The sequence below is a fragment of the Chlorocebus sabaeus genome, chromosome 1 (genome assembly GCF_047675955.1).
Source record: "Chlorocebus sabaeus isolate Y175 chromosome 1, mChlSab1.0.hap1, whole genome shotgun sequence".
Taxonomy (NCBI): domain Eukaryota; kingdom Metazoa; phylum Chordata; class Mammalia; order Primates; family Cercopithecidae; genus Chlorocebus; species Chlorocebus sabaeus.
This window is the reverse complement of record NC_132904.1, coordinates 121,345,677-121,362,349: the sequence shown is the minus strand read 5'-3', so window position 1 is coordinate 121,362,349 and position 16,673 is coordinate 121,345,677. Positions and strand designations below refer to the sequence as shown.

Below are 16,673 nucleotides of genomic sequence, written 5' to 3'. Positions count from 1 at the left end.
ATGATTAAATTATTGATTTATTAAAATTAACTCCTAAATATGTTAACTCTGTACCAACACTTTCCTTATAACAAATGAGGAAATCAGGACCAACGATGCTTGTCACTCAGCAAGCCACTGGCAGATCTGTCGGCTCTTGAGCCTGCCTTCTTTCCAAGATATGGTACTACTTGTATTTATTTTTGTATTCAAAGGTCCTATCATATTGCCTTTGCAAACAGTAAATGCTCTGAATATGTTTTAAAGCAGTGGTAATCAACTTAATCCCAGCAAAATCCTGGTGCAAACTGCTAGTGTCCTTGCCTGATATGTCCTTTGCTTTGCTTATTTAGAGTTTTAGTTTTGTAGGTAGAGATGGAGAATGGGCACTCCTAGGGCAAAATCCATGAATTTTGCTGTCTGTCTGATTCTCCTCAGGAAGCGCCTCCAATTTGAGCACCTAACTATATCAATAACCCAATAGACTGAACAGAAAAGCTTGGTTGCCTTTCTGTTGAGCATGTAGGGAAGGGTATGATAGTCAGCAATGCTTGTGCTGCCTGAAATTGAAAATGGAAAACTGTATGTGGGAGACAGATAATTTTTTCAATGAGCACACATTGACTGACTGCCTAGCCACAGGGTAGGCAGTGTATATTTGGAGCCAGGGAAGATATCCAGAGGATTTCTGTGTCCTCGAGGAATTTAAGTTAAAATTGAATGGGGCCCAGATGTACACACAGATGGATAAATCACAGTTGGAAGCGGTGTATGAAGAGGGCCCGATGAGGGGTAGAGGTCCCACAGTTGGTGGGAACTGAAGGGAGGTCTGTGTGTGCAGCGTTTCAGGGTGCAGTGCTCAAGATGGTTATGGAGTATGGCTTTGGAGCACATGGGTAGTTGGGTCTGTTTCTTACAGGATACAGCATAATAGATCATTTAGTCTATTCCTCTGCTCCTAGGCATATGATCTATGTGTGGGAAAACCTTGGGTGCTTGTCTGGGCATGGTGGCTCATGCTTGTAATGCCAGCACTTTGGGAGGCTGAGGCTGGTGGATCACCTGAGGTCAGGGGTTCGAGACCAGCCTGGCCAACATGGTGAAACCCCATCTCTACTAATAATACAAAAATTAGCTCAGTGTGGTGGCACACACCTGTGATCCCAGCTACTTGGGAGGCTGAGGCACGGGGATTTGTTGAACCCAGAGGTGTAGGTTGCAGTGAGCTGAGATCACACACTGCACTCCAGCCTGGGCGACAGAGTGAAGCTATGTCTCAAAAACAAAACAAAACAAAAACAATGCAGGCACTTATTGGAAAGTCTCTATTGATGTTTTATTAGTTTTTTTTTTTAAAAATAAAAAATAGAGATGGGACCTCACTATGTTGCCCAGGCTGGTCTGAACTCCTGAGCGAGCTCAAATGATCCTCACACCTCAGCCTCCCAAAGTGCTGGGATTACAGGCATGAGCCACCACACCCAGCCAATGTTTTATCAGTTTCTATTATTTATTGATAAGGGTATTAATATCTAGGTTCATGAACCCTTATCCAAAACCCCTGGGGCCAGGCACTTGGAATTCAGATTATTTCAGATTTTGGAAGGTAGTAATAGGGTGTACATTCTGCATTTCATCCCGTGGGATCTGGGATAGCAATCTTTGTAATTAAAAAATTAATATTTCTGCAGCAAAACACACAAAATGGGATCAATTAAAGCCACGAGCAGCTTTATATTCATGTTGGTCATGTTTAGTTGCCAGATGAGTTTAGATCGTGTCATGTTTTGCTGCCAAAATGGAGAATTTTCAGCTTTCAGATCACGTAGTTAAGGATGTGGGTCTGTGGTAATAGTAACAGTAATAATAATACTACTACTAAAACACCAACAGAAAGTATTCAACAATATTGGCACTTATTATCTTCCAGGCACTGTTTTAAGCACTTACGTGTGTTTACTCCTTTAGTCTTCTAACAGCCCTTTGAGGTGGTTTCAGTATTATATCTAGAGAAGAATAAGAAGCGCAGAGCAGTTAATCATTTGCCCGAGGTCACAGCTGGTAGGACAGAACAGAATGCAAACCTACATGATCTTGTCCGGGAGCTTCGTACTTAACCAGTACCTTGTTTATGGGAGTAGGGAATGGGAAGCAGGTGTGTCTCTAAAGTTAACTCTATTATTGAGATCAGCCTGGTCTAAACTCACATTATGCTGTTCATTTCTTTTAGATAAACTCATCCTGAAAGTCGCTGTTGTTCTGCTGAGCAAGAATGGAGGCCCCACTGGTGAGTCTGGATGAAGAGTTTGAGGACCTTCGACCCTGCTGCTCGGAGGACCCGGAGGAGAAACCCCGGTGTTTCTATGGTTCATCTCCCCACCATCTCGAGGACCCCTCCCTCTCTGAGCTTGAGAATTTTTCTTCCGAAATAATCAGCTTCAAGTCCATGGAGGACCTCGTGAATGAATTTGATGAGAAGCTCAATGTCTGCTTTCGGAACTACAACGCCAAGACCGAGAACCTAGCTCCCGTGAAGAACCAGTTACAGATCCAAGAGGAGGAGGAGACCCTTCAGGACGAGGAGTAAGAAGTCTTAATTGCCCTCTCCTGCTTCAGTCGAGAGCCCTGTAGTCCTTGGCTCCTTGACATAGTGCTAGTTTCTGTCTATAGGTTTATGGCCTATTACTTTCATTTTCGTGTTGTCAGCGGAGCAGTGCCCTGGTACTTGCTGTCATAGCTCTATATATGTCCCTTTACAGTCCCCTGCGGAGAACTTTTTAAAATTGAAACCTTAGAGGAATGAGGGTTTTCCTAGATACAAAATGGAATTTCAGGAGCACAGTAAATTTCAGGGTCTATCTTGAGCTTTCTTTATATCAGTGGAAATCCAGCGAGATATTAGAAATAAAGGCCAGAAAAAATTAATTAACCGTGATGGATGAATCTATGTTATTGGACCAATTTGCTTCAAGAAACACCAGAATTTTGAAAATTCCGAATTTTTGACAGCCCCTCAGGCCTGGAGAGTTATCTACAGATGCTAGGATATGTCCACATAAGAAAGCATCTAAACTGAACTGAGAGCACAGGGGGCTACCCTGGACAAAGTAAAGGTGGAAACTAGGTGATGTGGCCTTTGAGTATGCAGATTCCTTGTATCACTTGCTAGCTACTTTCTAGGGTCTTAATAGTAGTCAAGAAAAGGGATCTGAGAAAAGTACTCTTTCAGAAGGGACTAGAAAGAGAAGGGGGTGATATGTTACACAAATTAAAGAAGGATGTTTTAGGCATGTAGTAAAGATTCAGTGGTTCCCCACTATCCTCGGGGGATGTGTGTCGTTTTTTTTTGAGATGGAGTTTCATTCTGTCACCCAGGCTGGAGTGCAGTGGCATGATTTCTGCTCACTGCAACCTCCGTCTCCCAGGTTCAAGCAATTCTCCTGCCTCAGCCTCCTGAGTAGCTGGGACTACAGGCATGCACCACCACACCCGACTAATTTTTGTATTTTTAGTAGAGATGGTGTTTCACCATGTTGGCCAGGCTGGTCTTGAACTCCTTACCTCGTGATCTGCCCGCCTTGGCCTCCCAAAGTGCTGGGATTATAAGCATGAGTCACCACGCCCGGCCCATGGTGGGGGATATGTTTTAAGACCCCCAATTAATGCCTGAAACTGCTGCTAGTACCAAACCCTACTGTTTTTTCCTGTATGTACGTACACATGATAAAGTTCAGTTTATAAATTAGGCACAGTAAGAGACTAACAACAGCTCACAGCAAAGTAGAGCAATTATAACAATACATTGTAATAAAAATTATGTGAATGTGGTCTCTCTTTCTCTCTCTCTTTCAAAATATTTCATTGTACTATACAGCAGATAACCGAGCCCTGGGAAAGCAAAACTGCAGAGAAGGGGGGACTACTGCCTACATGAGTTCCCTGCAGAGATACAATATGCATCCATTGTTCCTTAGCTAGCGCACAAGAAATGTCAAAGGTCAGGGAAGTCTGAAGCACCTGTGCTTTTGTTTCCCTTTTTGTGGATTTAAGTGGGAAGAATGGCCCACAAATCATGGGGTAAGAGGCATGTCCTAGAGGATTGGAACCAGACTGTATTTGGGAGAGGGTTGCTTATTTGACGACTGCTGTGAGACTCTACCTCTACACATAGAGGGAACAAATATCTGTCTTATTCACTCTTACAGCCCCACTGTCTCATACAGTGCTCGGTTTGTAGTAAATGAGCAAATAATATTTTTGAATGAAATATTGAATTTGAATAAACTAGATGAGTGATAATAGCTAGTAGCCACTAGATGAGTGATAATAGCTAGTAGCCTTGTATGTACATGTAATGTATTTCTAAGCCCACATCATTTCCTTCATTTCTTTTTAATTAATGCTGGCCGGAAGGTATGATCACAGAGAGCATTTCATTTTGCTGACCAGTACTATAACTGTGGGCTATGTGTTTAAATTTTAAGTTTCAAACAGATTCTTTTTAGATTCTGAGCCTGTTATCTGCTTAACATCTATAAGTCAAAAAAGAATGGCTCTGGGGCTTTATTATGCAGAACATTTTTTCATTCGAGTGCACCAGCCAATGAACTGGAAACACAAAGACTATGAATTCTAATTTTGGTACTCTTTCTAACTCACTGTGTGACCTTGGGCAAGTCACTTAACCCTGGTTGACTGTGTAGGTCCTCATCTATGAAACCTCCAGAGCTCAATCTTGATGAAGTGAGGCTAAGGACTTATAAAGAACCTAATTTCTTACCTCACCCAGGATGTGCTCTGAAAATGACATTTCAAGATGCGTCCCATTCCTTTTGCTTCCAACAAATCATTTCCTCCTTATCAAAACCCCTCCTCTGCCTCATTAAGGATGAAGGCCCAATAAGCAGATTCTTACTGTCTTCTAGCACATTAGAAGAGGCCACTCAATGTTAATTACCATCACATGGGATTATTGGCCTTCTCAGCCTGATTTTTCTGACTTGACTGCCTCATTGACTGCCTCGGTTAAGAGACCAAAGGTTGAATAATTCCTTCGAGATAAAGTATAATTTGGGGACAGTGTAGAGGGAGGAAGCTGGGAAGAGAAAAATTAATACAGCACTTTCCAGGCATTCAGTTCTAACCCCTCTTTACAATTTAAAATAAAAATCAGAATTATGTTACACACTTTGTTTCATAGACACTATCCAAATATTTCAACTTTGAAATTATGGCTAAGTAAAGGAAAAGGATGATTTAATATCTCACCTGACTACACTTCTGAACAAAGCTCTAATGTTATTGTCATAAACTTGTTCAGGTCTAGTATTTAGAGGGCTGTTTCATCCACAAATGAGTTAAAAGTGCTATGGATGGGTTAGAAGTAAATAATAGAAGCTTAAAACAAAAGCAGGGAAATACTTGGTTAAACTGCCTCCTTAAAGACAGCACAAATCATAGAACAAATGTAGTGACTCCCTTAGAAGCTTTCTTTTCTTTAGTCTTCATTTGGAACTATTTAACCAAGAGGAGAGTTGGCTAAGATTTGTCAACTTATCTCTGATTTGTCAGGGCATGGAAGTTCTAGGCATTAAAGGAGAGTCAGATTTGAATACATATTTTTTGGTTTTGAAATCAGGAAACATCCCAGAATCTCTTCTTTGTGTATATGTGATCACCCTCTTCCTTTGCCATAAGAGATTGGGGCTGGAGGTCAGAGCCTCTTAGGGGCCACTACAGAATGGAAATGGATGGCTCTCAGCTTACCTCTTACGTCACTGGGGATCCCTGTCAGCCCTCTTACAAGTACCCTTAAGACAGAGCAGCTAACCATGCAATGGCTGTTTCCTGTTCTCCAGACAGAATTGTTAAAGGTGATGTTAAAAAGAAAGTGCAGACAATAAACTGCCTGTCATCAGATATACTACATGTTGAAGACAAGTCAATACCAAATAGTGAGCTAGGGAAAGTTACACATAACTGTGATTTTTTAGAAAATTTAATTCTCTTTTTAGAGGTTCAGTTACCCCTTATAGAAAGCAGATATAGTATTAATTCTATTTAAGCATTTGAAGACATCTAGAAAGTTGAGCAAAGGCATTAATGTGCTGCTAATAATTTCTACTTTCTTTCTTTTTTTTTTTTTTGAGACGGAGTTTCACTCTGTCGCCCAGGCTGGAGTGCAGTGGCACGATCTTGGCTCACTGAAACCTCCGCCTCCTGGTTTCAAGCAATTCTCCTGCCTCAGCCTCCTGAGTAACTGGGACTACAGGCGCACACCGCCACACCGGACTAATTTTTTTTTTTTTTGTATTTTAGTAGAGATGGGGTTTCACCATGTTGTCCAAGCTGATCTCGAACTCCTGAGCTCAGGCAATCTGCCTGCCTCAGCCTCCCAAAGTGCTAGGATTACAGGTGTGAGCCATCGCGCCCGGCCACAATTTATACTTTCTAAACATAAAGTACAAAAGTGTACTCAAATTAATACACATTTGGGTGTGGATATTGGCATGACTGGACACCAGCAAAACACTAGACAAGGGAAGTAGCCAGGCTTGAGGGAAACGTCAGTAAGTTAGAATTCTAAGAAGCCCTTTAAGCTGCCTGCCATACTGTCAGAAATAGGTATATAAGGGTTTGCATGTGTGTCAGGACTGATAGAACCCTGACGGCTATGTTGCCAGTTCTAGGCCCTGGAGCTATTTGTACATATGTCCTGGCACCCCCCAGTCTCCACCCTCCTCCACTGGGTTTGCTCATACTCTGCCAGCAGCCTTTCCCAAAGCCCCTGCTCTCTGTGGCAAAAGATACTTAGGTCCATTCTGTAGGCACCTAAGCCCAAGCTATAAAATATGCATCTGAAAAAGCCTCTTCTGTTATATAGGGATGGAGAGAGCAAATTGAATCTCAGGTGTCATGGAAGCATAATGATAGGAACTGAGGCAACCTGTTTGATCTTGTTCTCTGATGAATGATAGAGGAGATAGCTTTCAAAGTCTTCTTTCCCCAGGGTAAGAGTAAATAGCAGGATGCTTCTCAGGGAAGTAAAACTTTACAGTCCACCTCCAGGTACTCACAAAAGGGGCGATGCACACTCCCAAGAACCCTGCTAATAATGGGATATATGATGGGATAGACAGCCCTTCCCGTCCTCTTCCTCACAGAAAGCTGTTTCCCCCGCCCTGGCTGCATCGGCTCCTCTGTCGCTGAGGCTGCTGGCTGCCAGCGTTCTGCTTGTGCCTTCCTTGTGCCCTTCCCTGGGCTGGAGATTTACATAGAAAGTGACCATGCACCCCTGCTACCTTTGTCATTCCTCCTTCTGTAGATCCATGAAAGCACAATGTTCAGGATCATTGTAGGTATGGGTTTTTCACACAGAGCCAGTTTCGTTTCTTTTCTTTCTTTTCTTTTTTTTTTTTTTGAGACAGAGTTTCACTCTTGTCACCCAGACTGAAGTGCAATGGCACGATCTCGGCTCACTGCAACCTCTGCCTCCTGGGTTCAAGCGATTCTCCTGCCTCAGCCTCACAAGTAGCTGAGATTACAGGTGTGCACCACCACACCCAGCTAATTTTCACGCAGAGCCAGTTTCTAAACTGCTCTCCTAGGTTATGATTAGGAACTTGGTATATTATTCTGATGCCCATGCCGATGCCAATTACATAATTCATAAAGAGTTGGAATTGTTAAGTGGTTAGGAATATGGGCTCTGTAGCCTTGCTGCCTGAGTTCTAATCCCACTTTTACCGTTACTGGCAGTGTGAGCTGAGACAAGTGAATTAACTTTACTATGTTTCAACTTTTTTCTCATTAGCATCTGCCTTGTATAAGTGTTGTGAAGAATGAATGAATTAATCCATGCTTAGAATCCAGTTTAGAATAGTACCTGGCTCATAGTAAGTGCCCAGCAAGTGTTGACAGATATTGTTATTGTTAAATGGACACTGGATAAGTATGGAAAGGGCATGCAAGTGATTACAAGGAGATGAAAGCTGCTTTATCTTAAAGCTTGTTTATAAACTTCAAAGGATAAAAAGTATGTCAGCAAGGAAAAAGGAAACCTGGGCAAAATATGAAAGAGAATGAGGATGGCTTGAAATCCTGAGAAGATAAAAGTTTAGGGAATTGTCACTAAAAATCTAGAATCAGAAGATAAAATTCAAAGCTTATCAGCAAAGGCTCAGATGAGAAAAGCAGGCACTCTAAGTGATCCCGAGAGAGCTCCTGCTTATCACTTTAAGGATGTAAATAGTCTCAAGGTCATTGGAAAGTGTATAGTTCGTTAAAGTTCTCAGCTTCCCTCCAGCCCGGGAGAGATACAAAAGGCTCCTGCCTATTTTGGGCTTTGCTGAATTTCATTTCTGCAGGCGCTTCCTGCAGGGACGAATCTGAAGGTCAGTGCCTGTATGCATGTTCAAGCTTGCAGCAGAGAATGTAATGCAGTGATGTAAAGAGCAGTCCCACAGTGACCTTTCCAGTGGGTGTGGTGCCTTGGAGTTTTGTCTTGGAGAAAGCAAATCCTATTTGCTTCTTGGCTCTAGAATGCTAATGGCACTTGGATTTAGAATTAGCCTGGATTAATGCAGCTCTAATAGTGCCTGATGGAGATTAGGATATCACCCATGGTTTAAGAAGTCTGCTCTGGAATCCTGCTGAGTAGATGGCTAATGAGTACTTGATGAGTTCTCTTCAAAGTGTTTTCTTGTAATGGTAGGAAAATAATGAATAAGCAGATGCCCCAAGCACTGCCATTAAATTGTGTTTTCTTGGGTTCCTTTTATTTGTTTCATCACCAATTATATGCATTGTGCACTAAGAAAGTCTTTTTGCTTATACACCCATATATCATGCTGCATTCCTGACATGAACAAAATCAGGAATGTGATGTGATATATGGGCATTTTGTTTAGTTAATAGTGCCCTCGTTACTTTCTCATTTCAAGTGTCTGTGCGCTTGTATATGTATATACACGCTTGTTTTTAAAATTTTGCTCTCAAAGGTATAATTTGTGTTTGACATGCATAGGCACCTGAAGGAGATTGCAGCACAGAGCCCTAATTTATCATTATCTAATATTTTAGTTTTCGTTTTTTGTTTGTTTGTTTTTGTTTTGTTTTTTGAAACAGTGTCTTGCTCTGTCACCCAGGCTGGAAAGCAGTGACACAATCATGGCTCACTGCAGCCTCGACTTCCTAAGGTTCTTCCCACGCACCAGGCTATCCTCCCACTTCAAGCCTCTCAAGTAGCTGGGACTACAGGCCCATGCCACCACTCCCGGTTAATTTTTGTATTTTTTGTAGAGACAGGGTTTCACCATGTTGGCCAGTCTCGTCTTAAACTCCTGGAATTAAGTGATCTGCCCATCTTCGCCTTCCAAAGTGCTGGGATTCAGGCGTAAGCCATCGCGCCTGGCCTCATTAATATTAATTCAGGTGCCATTGGCTTCCATGGCAGTCATTATCTTAAGGGCTTTGTTTACTGATTTACATTAATCACTTGGTGTTGAATAATTCATGTATCTTCCTGATGTGTGTTTGTGACTCTGAAATTTTCCCCAACCTCCCTCCTTTTTTTTCCTAAGAAATCTTTCTGAAATAAGGAATAAGAATTGTAGAAATTCTTTCTTATAACGTACATATCAGAATTTTAAAAAGAAATTTAATAAATGTAGCCCCATCTTTCCCCACTAAAAACGAATTGTGTAGACAGAAGTGTATTTATTAGTTTCTTTTATACACAGTATTTACCTTAGAGTGTCTGTGATGTTGGAATGACACAATGCAGGATTTAGATTCGACATTGCTAGAGGGCAGGACCTAGCAACCCGTGGGTTTGACAGAGCATTTTGGGTAGCAAGTAAGCACTCATAGCATTGGCATTATTCCCTTACCTACATTAGATATCAAGGAGGGAATTCCTGATCATTTAGATTGCAGACCTCTGAAACTGAAATGGTTGTAAACCAGATAATGATTCTGATCTTAATGAGATTCAGCCAGAAAAACTGCCCAAATCTCTCTGTCTCTATGTTCCTCTCTCTTTCTCCCTTTCTCTCTCTCTCTCTCTCTCTCTCTCTCTCTCTCTCTGCCCATAGGAAAAGAAACATGGGCATCTCTTAGATTCAGAAACATGAGCTATTTGGATGAGGGGCAGATTTATTTTCAGAGCCAGAGGCGGTTTGATTATAGACGCTGCCATTTGTATCTCAATGGTAGGAAATTCCTCTTCCCTCAAGCAAACACCTTTCACACTGAAGCCCCTGGCCAGGCTCCATGGACTTTCTCCCCTGGATGTGCCTCTGATTCAGTTTTTAAGCTGCTTTGCCCCTGCATGCTGGAAGGCAGATGATCTCAGCCTGGCACACACAGAAGCCTCTCTCCTCTCCCAGCCCAGCTCTTCCTTCCTCCAGGCGGGGCCAGGCCACAGATGTGTGTTAATGAGAGCTTCTCTTTGTTTACAGGGTTTGGGATGCTCTGACAGACAATTACATCCCTTCACTGTCAGAAGACTGGAGGGATCCAAACATCGAGGCTCTGAATGGCAACTGCTCTGACACTGAGGTACCTCTCTGGGGCCCCTGGTTTAGCAGGGCTGGAGAAGATGTGGAATTCAGTTACAAAAACATTCAGTAACTCAACAGTCTTCCTCACTGTGTAATAAAGCTCAAAATTGTTGATGGAGGCTCATGCCTGTAATCTCAGCACTTTGGGAGACCGAGGTGGGTGATTACTTGAGTTCAGTAATTTAAGACCAGCCTGGGCCACATGGTGAAACCCCATCTCTACCAAAAATACAAAAATTTAGCCAGGCATGGTGGCGCTTGCCTGTGGTCCCAGCTACTCAGGAGACTGAGGTGGGAGGATTGCTTGAGCCTAGGAGGCGGAGGTTGTAGTGAGCCAAGATCATGCTACTGCACTCCAAGCTGGATGACACAGTGAGACCCCATCTCAATTAAAAAAAAAAATCGTTGGGAAGGTAGGAGTTGTGGAGGAGGGTGAAAAATAAGATAAGGAAGACATCCAATATAGCTGAAGTGATAGGAATGGTTATCTATAGAAAAGCATAAACACAGATCACTTCCATTAGGTTGGTGCAAAAGTAATTGTGGTTTTTGCCTTTCCTTTCCTTTTTTATTTTTGTTTTTTGAGATGTAGTCTTGCTTTGTTGCCCAGGCTGGAGTGCAGTGGTGCGATCTCAGCTCACTGTAACCTTCGCCTCCCGGGTTCAAGGGAGTTTCCTGCCTCAGCCTCCTGAGTAGCTGGGACTACAGGTGCATGCCACCATGCTTGGCTAATTTTTTGTATTTTTAGTAGAGACTGGGTTTCACCGTGTTAGCCAGGATGGTCTCGATCTCCTTACCTCGTTATCTGCCTGCCTTGGCCTCCCAAAGTGCTGGGATTACAGGCATGAGCCACCACGCCCGGCCTGCCATTACTTTCAATACTTCTAACCTGTGTACTACAACATGAAGAATAAAGTGGCCTGAAATAAGAGGAGAAAACTGTCATGGGCTTCTCTTGGGTTCAAACAATGATGGTTTTAAAAAATTAGGTTTTCGCATCTTAAATGAATAGTTCAGGCCCACCAGAAACAGTGCTGAGAACAAGTGCTGATGGGTCTTGCACTTGACAATGGCCAGAGGTAGGGCCCAGATATTAGCAATGTGGCCACACGATGGGGAAGAAGTCTCTCTTTTTTTTCAGACAGAGTCTCACTCTGTCGCCTAGGCTGGAGTGCAGTGGCGCAATCTCGGCTCACTACGGCCTTGACCTCCTGGGTTCAAGTGATCCTCCAGCCTTACCCCCACCCCCTCCTTGAGTAGCTGGGACTGCAGGCATATGCCACCATGCCCAGCGAATTTTTGTATTTTTTTGTAGAGATGGTGCTTTGCTATGTTACCAAGGCTGGTTTCAAACTCCTGAGCTCAAGCAATCCACCCAATTCGGACTCCCAAAATGTTGGGATTACAGGCGTGAGCCACCATGCTGGCCTAGAATTCTTCATGAAACTCAACCAAGGGGACGTTTATGTGTCTGGACCAGAGTCACACTCCATGAGTTACTGACTCCAAGGAAGAAAGTAGCCTAGGGGCTTCTGAAGAATAAAGATATTTATTTTGAGTTGATTTGCAAAGGCCATAAAGGGGGTGGCCTTTCAGAAGATCCAAATTGCCCCTCCCATCTGAACCTACATATGGAATGGTTTCTTAGTCAGTTTGGGCTAGACTAAGTAATTTATAAACAACGGAAGTTGATTTTCACAGCTCTGGTGGCAGGGAAGTCCAAGATCAAGGCCCTGGCAGATTCAGTATCCGGTGAGGACCTGCTTTCTGGTTCACAGACGGCACCTTCTCACTGTGTCTCCTCATGGTAGAAGGGTCTAAAGTGCTCCCTTGGGCCTCTTTGAGAAAGGTACTTGTGGGCATCCTACCTCCATGGTCTCATCGTCTCCACAAGGTCTCACTGTCTAATACCATCACTTTGGGCGTTAGGATTTCAGCATATGAATTTGGGGGGTGGGACATAAACATTCAGAGCACAGCAAAAGGTAAAAATCATTTAATGGCTCTATGTTAAAAGCCAATTTCTGCCTCACTTGGTTTTCTAGTTTCAGCTGTGAAGGAAATTTTGACAATTTATCGTCAGGAAGGGCTGTCACAGCCCTGCGGGCTCAGCAAGTGATAGAGTTGGATGGATCTAATCTTTCTAAGTGTTTCAGAATTGAGTCCAAGTAAAAGAGCAAGAAACAGATTCCCCTTACGCTGCAATATATTTGTAGATTATTGCTCAAAATAGCACAGCAAAGAGATCAGCAGTTGACTGATTTGTTGAAAATGTAGCTGTATATATCCTTCTCCATTTTTCTAGTAATTAGCAATCTAAGGTACTCAAAACCTGAAGGCTTCATTGACGGCAGCAGGTAAGATGGTGACTTTGAAACCAAGATTTCCTGCAAGCCTCCTCAGCACAGACGTAGGAGGCCGTGTCTCAGGTCCTGTTTTGAAATCTCGGCTGTGCATTTTCTCTTGTAATGCTTACAGGTATAGTGCTTAGGACTTACGCAAACGGCAAAGGAGATGGAGGCAATAATGGAATACATCTAGTTACTGAAATTAAATCAGGTCCATCATGGTACGAAAGGCAGATTTTGCTTTGTTATCTCTTTTGACACCTTTCCAACTCATTTTGTGGATTAAGCCAAAGGATATGTAAGACAGTCTGCCCTTCAAAAGGGCTTTAATTTATCCTAATTTCCAGATTTCCCTCAAGAGGGTTAATATTTCCGGGCAAACTGAATGACCCTGAGAAGGATGAGCTTGAGCTCTGTTCCTTATAGTATTTCTTCTATCTAACCCATGGGAAAAGGACAGGGTAGCAAAAGTAGATGGATTAAGGCTGTTTTATTTCATCCTCTTTTATTATCTGGATTAATTACAGTAGGAGCTCTATTAACTGTCCTAAGTTTAAACGATTTACCAGATTAACCAGTGCTCTGTATTCCTTCTGTAAAACATACGACCAAAAGCACTTGGCATGCTGACTATGCACAGCTTTGAGGTTTCTCTCTCGTCAGCCCTCATACATCCACTTAAGTGGTCCATTTTTTAAATACATTTTTTATTTTTTTGAGACGGTGTCTCACTCTGTTCCCCAGGCTAGAGTGCAATGGTGTGATCTTGGCTCACTGCACCCTCCGCCTCCCAGGTTCAAGCAATTCTCCCACCTCAGTTTCCTGAGTAGCTGGGATTACAGGCACCTGCCATCATGCTTAGCTAATTTTTGTATTTTTGTAGAGATGGAGTTTCACTATGTTGCCCAGGCTGGTCTTGAACTCCCAACCTCAGGTGATCCACCTGCCTTGGCCTCCCAAAGTGCTGGGATTATAGGTGTGAGCCACTGCACCTGACCAAGTGGTCCATTTTTGAGAATCACAAACCTGTTTGTGCTGTCCTTGTGACTGCACTCAGAAATTTAATTAAATATTGTACCAACTAATGAATTATGACTGCAAAGAGAGTCATTTTTTGTTAAAATCAAAGTAACACATCTACATAGTTTAAAAAGTTAATTAATGCTTTGAAAGTAATGCAATGTAATTACAAGACAAAACAACCCCCCAAAACAGTAGACCCCTGCCTTCTTGCCTTTCCCTGCTCCTGGAGGCAACTGCTTGCACTTCTTTTAGCTGCCTCTTTTTTTTTTTTTTTTTTTTTTTTTTTTGCATATAGCTCCAGTTTTATAGTGGGGCCATGTGGGGCCATGTGGGGCCACATGGGGAAGCTCCAGTGTTCTCTGGAGGCAGAAGTAGCCAGGGGAGAGCCAGGCCAGTGCCTCAGGAATGGCAAGATGGGGTAAACAGCTTAGGACTGGCTAGTTTGAGTAATTTCTGTAAGCTGTAAACACTAGGGATGGTCCTTAGTGCCTAGTACCTGACCCTGGGATGACTAAGGCAGAGGACTCTGCCTCCTGGGATGTAGAGGTCAGGTAGAGGGGGCAGGGCTTGGCTTTGGTTAGTTTGCATATAGAAGATTTGCTGAGCCCTTTGCTATCTCTAAGAATTGGCTAATTTTTTTTTTTTTTTTTTTTTTTTTGGTGACGGAGTCACACTCTGTCACCCAGGCTGGAGTGCAGTGGCATGATCTCCGCTCACTGCAACATCCACCTCCCAGGTTCAAGTGATTCTCCTGCCCCACCCTCCCAAGTAGCTGGAATTACAGGAATGTGCCATGATGCCCAGCTAATTTTTTTTTTTTTTTTTTGTATTTTTGTTAGAAACAGGGTTTTGCATGTTGGCCAGGCTAGTCTTGAACTCCTGATCTCAAGTGAGCCACCTGCCTTGGCCTCCCAAAGTGCTGGGATTACAGGTGTGAGGCACTGAACCCAGCCAGAATTGGCTAATCTTGAAGGTACAGTCTCTCTGCACCAGAAAGGTCTTTAAAATGTTAAAAATCAAAATTTTCAGAAAATTAAAAAGTATAAATAACACAATGCTTAAAGGAATCAGATACTGTATTGTGTCAATTCCATGTTTTTTTTCTTGAAAACATCCCAGTTGGTACCTTTCATCTTTCTGCTACAAACTGGTCTGGTCATTCGCTAGATCAGCTGCACAGCTGCTGCCTGGAGAACATCCTTGCCTTCATGCTGGGGATTCTTTTGTCTTCCTCTCCTGTCCTCTGGTTGCCATATTTAAAAAATCTTTCTAGATGTAGTTCCTTGTTTTGGTGAAAAAACAACAACAAACCGAACTCTTCAGCATATTTTTGAGAAAGGGGTACAGACGAAATGGTTTTTAGGGTATATAAGAATATTATTATTTAGCATTCTGAGGGCTTTGTTCTCTTCTAGCATTAGGTTGTGCTGAGAAACCCCAAATCTGTTCTGATTCCCAGTCCTTTCGGCTGACTCTGTTCTCCATCTTTAGATTCCTGCTCCTTTATTGTATGACTTTTTTGGTTCTCTCTGGAAGTTTTTAGGATGTTCTCCTTTTCCTTTCTCTTTTGAAATTTTACAATAATGTGCTTTAGAATGAAGTTTTTTTTCCCCCTTCATTATGTTATACTCAGTGAATCCTTTCAACCTAGAAGCTCATGACTTTAAATTGTGATATTTTCTTATTATTTTTCTGAAGATTTACTATTTCTGTTTACTGCCTCTGTGGAGATGATTATATAGCTTTTCTCCTTTATGATGTTAATGTGATGAATTTCATAAATTAATTTGCAAATGTCAACTCAACCATGCATTCTAGAGATATACAGAACCTCATCATGATGTATTACCATTTTATTTTATTTTGTTTTGTTTTTCCCCATATCTTTATTGAAAGGTAATTGGCATATAATGAACTGCACATATTACAGTGAGCAATTTGGTAAATTTTGACATCTGCATATATCTATAAGACCATCACCATAATCAAGATATTCAACATATTCATCATCCCTCTCTCTTGCTGCCCAATCTCTGGGCAACCACTTATCTGCTTTCTGTCATTGTAGATTAGTTTTCATTTTCTAGAATTTTGCATGAATGGAATCATGCAATATGTACATTTTCTTTTGTCTGGCTTATTAAACTCAGTGTAATTAGATATTCATCCATGTTTTTAAGTATAGCAACAGTTCATTTCTTTTTATTGTTGAGTAGTATTCTGTTGTATGGATATGTCACCAGTGGCTTATTCATTCGCTTATAGATGAACAGTTATTTTTTCTACTTTTTGCATATTTCAAATGAAGCTGCTGTGAACATTCTTCTGTAGGTCTTTGTGTGAACATATGCTTCCATTTCTTTTGGATAAAAACCTATGTGTGGAATGGCTGAGTCATATGGTAGGTGTATGTTCAACTTTTTTTTGTTGTTTTTTTTTAGCTTTTATTTTAAGTTCAGGGGTACATGCGCAGGCTTGTTACATAGGTAAATTGGTGTCATGGGGGTTTGTTGTACAGATTGTTTCATCACCCAGGTATTAAACCTAGTATCCATTAGTTATTCTTCCTGATCCTCTCCCTCCTCCCACCCTTCATCCTCCAGTAGGGCCCAGTGTGTATTGTTCCCTTCTGTGTGTCCATTTGTTCTCATCATTTAATCCCATGTCTAAATTTTTAAGGAACTACCAAACTGTTTCCCAGTTTGAGAGCTGTAATTGTCCTATATTCTCACCAACACTTGCTGTGGACAGTCTTAAAAAT

General features: G+C 42.1%; 1 protein-coding gene across 3 annotated transcripts in view; it reads left to right on the top strand.

Annotated features, from left to right (window-relative positions):
* Positions 1-16,673, top strand: part of FEZ1 (fasciculation and elongation protein zeta 1) — a 51,086-nt gene that overhangs the window by 4,419 nt on the left and 29,994 nt on the right. For all 3 annotated transcript variants that reach the window (XM_038005014.2, XM_008021388.3, XM_008021389.3), the window contains exons 2-3: positions 2,210-2,562; positions 10,440-10,539. In XM_038005014.2, coding sequence (XP_037860942.1) covers positions 2,252-2,562; positions 10,440-10,539 — 411 coding nt within the window. In that variant the 5' untranslated portion in view covers positions 2,210-2,251. The remainder of the gene's footprint in view (positions 1-2,209; positions 2,563-10,439; positions 10,540-16,673) is intronic.